The 6,370-nt window shown below is 62.3% G+C and overlaps 1 protein-coding gene across 1 annotated transcript; it reads right to left on the bottom strand.

Annotated features, from left to right (window-relative positions):
• CRYBA2 (crystallin beta A2) lies at positions 163–5,993 on the bottom strand. The gene is made up of 5 exons (XM_021399899.1): positions 5,775–5,993; positions 1,890–2,060; positions 1,526–1,667; positions 561–703; positions 163–367 (listed from the first exon to the last, which is right to left on the bottom strand). Exons 1-5 carry the CDS (start codon positions 5,810–5,812, stop codon positions 220–222), a joined length of 642 nt encoding a protein of 213 aa, XP_021255574.1. The 5' UTR covers positions 5,813–5,993; the 3' UTR covers positions 163–219.

The raw sequence follows: 6,370 nt of genomic DNA, 5'->3' as shown, positions 1-6,370 counted from the left end.
TGGGGGGGACACCCGGGGGGGGGGGGGGGAATGGGAAACCCCACCCAGGGCTTAGGGCTGGGTGATGCTGGGGAGCAGTGGGGCTGAGGCAGGCGCCCTGCCCCGTGGCAGAGCAGAGAGGGGAGCACTCATTTTTTGACAAATGCCTTTATTTGCTACCAGGTACAGGTCTATGGCACGGCAGCCCGCAGGCTGCGAGGGCACGCGCTTTGCCCCTGCTCAGTGCTGGATGCGGCGGATGGATTGGATCTGGTTGGTGTGGGCCTGGCTGCTGTATTCGCTGTACTTCTTGAACTCGCCATTCTGTCTGTCCCGCTCCAGCACGTACTGGTAGCCCCGGTATCCTGGGTACTGGTATGCCACCCACCTGCAGGGACACCTCTGGCTCAGAGCCCAAACCCCTGCTTCCCATCCTCTCCTCCCATTTGCCCCGTGGTGGGCACGGCACAGACTTCCAAGGGAAGGACTCCCTCACATTTTGGGGCCCCCCATCCTCTGGGCTGGAGGTGTCCCACAACACCAATTTTGTGCCTCTGCCACCCCCCAGCAGTGGGACTCACGCTCCAGCGTTCACTTTGATGGATGCCACCTCCTTGTTGCCCCAGCCCATGGCCTGCAGTGAGGGGTAGTCGTCGCTCAGCTCAAACTTGTGCCCCTGGAAGTTCTCCGCCTCGTACAGGGTGGCCTTGCTGTCATTGTGGTTCTGTGGGGTGAGCAGGCTGGAGTCAGCAGGCAGGGTGGGAAGGGGATGTGGCATGGTGGGGCCATGCCCAAATTTGGTGCAGGGCTGTGAGCCATGAAGTATCCTTCAGCCTCACCAGGGGCTGACCAGAGGATGCTGCTCTCACGTCCCTACGGTCCCCACGCTCAGCATCCTCACCCTCCCTGAGGCTCAAGGGCAAGGTGAGTGCCCCTCCCTCTCTGTGGGGTTCAGCTGGGTGCTGGGCACAGAGGGGTTAATGGCTGGGACACAGAGATGCGGCACTGTCCCCCCTCCTCCATGCCCAGCCCCCATGCACATCCATCTGCACCGTGGAGCGGTCCTGCCAGCGAGGAGCGATCTTATCGCGTCCTCTTTATTAAAGCCCGAGCATATCTGCCTGGTGATTATTAAAAGTTGGGGGGGGGGGGCGGCACATGGAGGCACAGACGTGCCGGCACTGCGAGCACCCGCAGCCCTGCGATGGAGTGATAGTGGCTGCGGCTGCGCTGGGTCTGGGTACTGGCAGGGAGGGGATGGTCCCCGCTCCTGAGCATCTCCCTGGGTCTGCTCCCCCACCCCAGGCTTCTGGGACAAGTCCTGAGGTTCCCAGACTGGGGGGTGGCTCTGCAATGCACACAGCAGGAGTTGGGGTGGTGTTTGGTGCTAAATGTGAGCCTAAATGCACATCTCAGGATGCTTGCAGGGAGGTGAGAGCCACCCCTCCATCCCACATCCCCGTGCAACCCATCCACCCGTCCATCCCAGATCCACCCTCCATCCCCGCTGTCCCTTGCTGGCCCCACAGCCATCCCCATAACTCACCGCACACTTGATGGGTCGGAAGGAGAGGAGATGCTCGGTGCGATACCCGCTGTTCCCGCTCCAGGCCTCCCACCGCGGATAGTCGCCCTTCTCCAGGATGAACTGCTGCCCCTGGTACTCGGGGTACTCAAAGCCCACCCAGCTGCGGGAGAGGAGGGGGCACTCAGAGTGCGGGTCCTTGCCAGCATCAAACATCCCTTCTGCAGGCAGAGCCTCTCCCCACCAACACCTCGGCTCTGCAGGGCTTCTCTCCCTGCTTTGCAGATGGGGACACTGAGGCACCACACAAGGGAGGCTGAGGAAGGACCTGGGTGTCGCAGCCCCTGGGAAAGGAGTGGTGGGGAGGGCGCTGGGGGGCACTTACGGGCCAGACTCCACCTTGATGGAGCGGATCTTGCGGAAGCCGCGCTCCATGATGCTGGGGCACTCCATGAGGAACTCGCAGCGCTTGCCCTGGAAGCTCTCTTCCTCCCATACCGTGATCTTGTACTGCCCCAGAGTGTCCATGGCTTCGCTGGTCATGCGGGGAGCTCGGCTGTGGGCAGAGCCCTGGTGTCACCCAGGTGTCACCCCATCCCATGTCACCGGCCCCTTCCAGGATAGTAGCGGGAGCACCTCCCATCCCTTTCCCTTACAGCCGCGGGGTCTCTGGGGACCTCAAGTCCCCTCCAGCTGCAGTGCCCTCTCTCTCCATGTGATGTGCCCATCGCGTGGGGCTGCTCCCAAGCCCCTTGCACTGCCCGCTGAGGGGTCTGGGTGCCTGCTGGACCCATGTGGGGTGGCACATCTCTTGCAAGGGCAACCCCAGCACCCTCCTGCACCCCACACATGGGGGCTTCACGCGAGGGGCGAAGGCAGCAGTGGTGCAGTGGGGTTCGGGGGCTCACAGCCTGGTACTTACTTGGTCGCAGGGCACAGAGGCGAAGGTGGTGGTGCCGGTGCTGGCTTTCCCCCAGCCCTATATAGGCGAGTGGCAAAGCGGGGCTGTGCCGGGGGGGCTAAGCGCTGTGTCAGCGGGGGGGCCGGGGCACCCACCGGGCAGGCTCCTGCTGTCCATTCCACTCAGGCAGCGTGGCGAGAGCGGCCCCCCTGCACACCCCACTGCCGACAATGAAAACGCTGGGCTGTGTTTGCACAGGGGCTCAGGGCACAATGGGCAAAGGGCCTGACGCACCGCTTTCCTTTCTGCCCCCGGACAATGTCCCCGCTTGGCCTGGGGATTAGGGGCACTGCCTTTCCCAGGGCACCCGCAGCCTGTGCCAGGGATGGTGCCGGCAGGCAGGGGCGGCGTTGGCATGGCTGTGGTTCAGCCATCTGGGGAGACGGGGCAGCACCCCCAGCTGATGTCCCCACAGTGCTCCATGCTCTTTGCTTGCAGCGGCCCCAGCCCGGCAAAGGGCCTTCCGTGCTGGGAGAGGCTGGATGAGGCCAACACAGGGGCTCCTGTTGGCCCTGTCCTTGCAGCATAGCTGCCTCTCTGGGCAAGAACCGGGGTCTGAGGGGTGTCAACACCCAGCAGCCCTTTTGTGTCTCCCTCCGTGTCTGCCTTTGTGCATCGGCCAGCAGTTCTGTCCCCACAGTGCAGAGTCCCTGCTGATCCCCGTTGTCCCCTGCAGCCGCTTCGTGGAATGGGGACAGCGCTGTCCCCATCGTGCAGCGCCAATGCCTCCAGGTCCCAGCAGAGGGTGCAGCCTGTCAGCGCTTGGAGCTGGCTCCAGCTCAGGGACAGCGCTGTGCAGCAGTACCTCTTTAGGGTGCACAAAGCACTGCTGACTCTGTGCGGGGCTCAGTGTGGTGACACCGCCCCGCTTGCTCAGGGTGGCCTGGGGACATTCCTCAAAGTGCCTGGGCATGGGTTTGGGCAGCCCCATTGCTATGCATCAGGATGCAGAGCAGAGCCACGGGGCACTGGTTGTTTGGGATGGGGTGGGATGAGATGGGATCATAGGACAGCCTGGGGCTATGGAGTGCTGTGGGGTATATGATGGTGTCCCTGCCCCCGTGCTGGGGTGCATGCCATGCAGGCTGAACGTCCCATGTGGGATGGGGTGTGTGGGGTACTGGATATTGTGCTATAGGATCTATTGGGCACTGGTGTGATGTTAAGGGCATGTAGCCCTAACAGGAAGCTTGGCGCAACCCCTCGGATAAAAGCACCCGCAGGGTGGATGAGGGAACTGGGTAGAAACTGACCCCTAGGTAGGGGCTGTGCCACATCCCTGCGTCTCTGCCCCCTCCCGCATCCCTGAACACTGGGGCAACCACATGTAAGCCCCAGATGGGAACAGCAGATTGAGGGGGTCTCCATGCTCAGAGCCCTTCCCCGTTGCACCCCAGGGTGCTGACACAGCCTGTCCCCCCCCACAGGCATCTCCAGTGGCCCTAGGCGGTCCCTGCCACCAGCATCCCCACGTGTGGTTCAGTCACCTGCAACATCTACTGGGATGGGGACACAGGCAGGAGAAGGCAGACGGGGGCAGGCAGTGAGCCTGCTCAAGGGCAGCTGCTAATATTGGTTCTGTGAGCTGCTGAACGCTCGCTCAGGGCCTGCTGCATAGGCTAATTTAATAAGGGCCCCGTGTCCCTCCCGGCTCATCCTGTTCCCTGCAGGAGCAAAACAGATCGGGTTTCTCCATGCCAGCCCCAGCACGGGGTTGCTCCCCCGCTGTGCTCCCCATCTGTGTGGGCACAGCGTGTGCCCTGTGTCGGCTGCCTGCTGAGGGAGGGGCCATGGCTCTGCCTGGGTATCTGCCACATCTGGTGCACATCTGGGGCTCATGGCAGCACACTGTCTTTCCTGCCATTATTGCAAGCATCCAGGCTGGTGGACCAGGACAGTCCCCCCGTGCCCCCCTTGCCCCAGCCTTGCTGGGGGCTGTGCCGTCATCCCAGGGGCTGGAGGTCCAGGACTGGGGCTGGGAGGGAGCAGATGGAGCTGGTGCCAGCCCCTGTTTGCCTTTCTCCCAGTTGCCTGGTGCTCTGTTTGTTCTGGGGATGGCTTCCTGCTGCCAAGGCTGAAACAGGTGGCTTTTATTTGCAGGGGCTGGCTGATGAGATCAGGGGCAACGCATCATCTGCCCACCCAGCCTCCCTGATCCTTTTTCCTCCTTTTTTTTCCCCCAGACTCATTTCTCCGGGAAGGATGCATACGCCATCCTCAAGCATCTCCCTGAACAAGGAGGATGGGTAAACACTAACCGAGGTCCAAAGACACCCAGACCCCATACCTGAGGCTCGCTATGCCCCAGTGCCACTTGTCACCTCTCTGCTCCTTGCCGGCTGTGGATGGCACATGTGCCAGCACACACCTGGCTGGCCAATGGGTGCTGTGGGCTGCCTCACCAGCAGGAGCTCTGGCACACACGTGTTCTCTGCACAGCCACCCTGCTCCCTGCCCACAGCCGGAAACATGGCAAGCAGTCTGGCAGATGTTGCTGGGATTAGCTCCCACACGCAGCTCACACACACACTGCCTCAAGTTTCTGGGGTCCCCGGAGCGCTGCCGGGCTGTGTTGGTCCCTGTGTGCCTCGGCTTCTCTGCAGTGCTCGGAGTGTGGGATGGGTCTTGGGGTGAGCACACAACAGGAGATGGACCCCAATAGCAAGGGTGTACCTGGCGCTGGGGATGGACCCCAATAGCAGGGGTACACCTGGCTATGTCCATTGTGGGGATTTCCCGGTCACCCTGCAGCCTTGCCGGGTCCCCACACTGCTGCAGGAGCCATGGCCTCACCTGCCTGCTCCCTGCAGTTCCCATGGGGACTAATCCCACCTGAAGGTCAGGGAGGCTCCGCCAGCTGCTCGCCTCCTGCCTGTGGATTACAGTCTGGGTGTGAGCAGGTGGCAAGTGCTGCATCTCCACACCAGCCCTGCCCTATGGTAGCGTGACAGTGCCCAACTCAGGTGCTCCAAAAGGGTTGTCCCTGGGTCCCTCCCAGCCTCAGGGGTACCCCAGACCCATCCCACCCTGCCTGCATGGGGACACCAGGCAGAGGGGCAGGAGCCCAGGAGCAGGACCAGCTGGTGGTCCTCAGGTCCAGAGCCTGACCTGAAGTGGAACCCACTAATGCCGGCCTCCTGCCCACTGCCCCAAATGTCTCCAGCCTGGCACCCCCAGGGCTCCCCATAGCTACATGTCCTGGAGGAAGGTGCTGGTTCCCTTAGTGCCCACCTCCCAAATTAGCCCAACCTCAGGGACACAACAGCCTCGGCCTCCTTAGCCCAGCCCTCATGCCAGCTGGTTCGGTACCTGCAGCAGTGCCAACGCAGGGGCATGGTGACCTTCATGGGTCAGGGAGCCCCTGCTCAGTCCCGGTGTCTCCTCCAGGCATGGCAGAACCACACATCCCCAGTGGCTCTGTACAAAGCAGCAGGTCCCCAGGCTGTCCCCCTTTGTCCCACTGGCATGCAGAGGGCAGCAGGCAGCTGCCATATCCTGTGGCAAAGCGGTGCCCGCCCTGGGATGGCACAAAGCTTCCGGACTGGGCAGGACACATCGTGTGCTGGCAGCACCCCATGGGCAGACAGCAGCAGCGCACACCCACTCCTGCACACCGTGTGCATGGAGCAGTGAGCGTGGCAGGGGAATCACCAGCTCCACAGCTTTAGGTCAGCAAGAGTGCATACACATACACTCAGCAGTGCATATGCTCATACATATGCAAATGCACATGCACGCATATATCCGCAGACACCTGAATGCAAACACACCTGTATTCAAATGCACGCTGGGTCACACATTGCTCCCCAGCGCTCCCCCTGCATGCTGCCCTCCCCATGCAAATTGGCCCTGTGCAGAGCTGCACCGTACAAATCCCCAGCGCAGGGTCCCACGAGCCCAACGTG

The sequence above is a fragment of the Numida meleagris genome, chromosome 5 (assembly GCF_002078875.1).
Source record: "Numida meleagris isolate 19003 breed g44 Domestic line chromosome 5, NumMel1.0, whole genome shotgun sequence".
Taxonomy (NCBI): domain Eukaryota; kingdom Metazoa; phylum Chordata; class Aves; order Galliformes; family Numididae; genus Numida; species Numida meleagris.
This window is presented reverse-complemented; position numbering and strand designations above follow the sequence as displayed.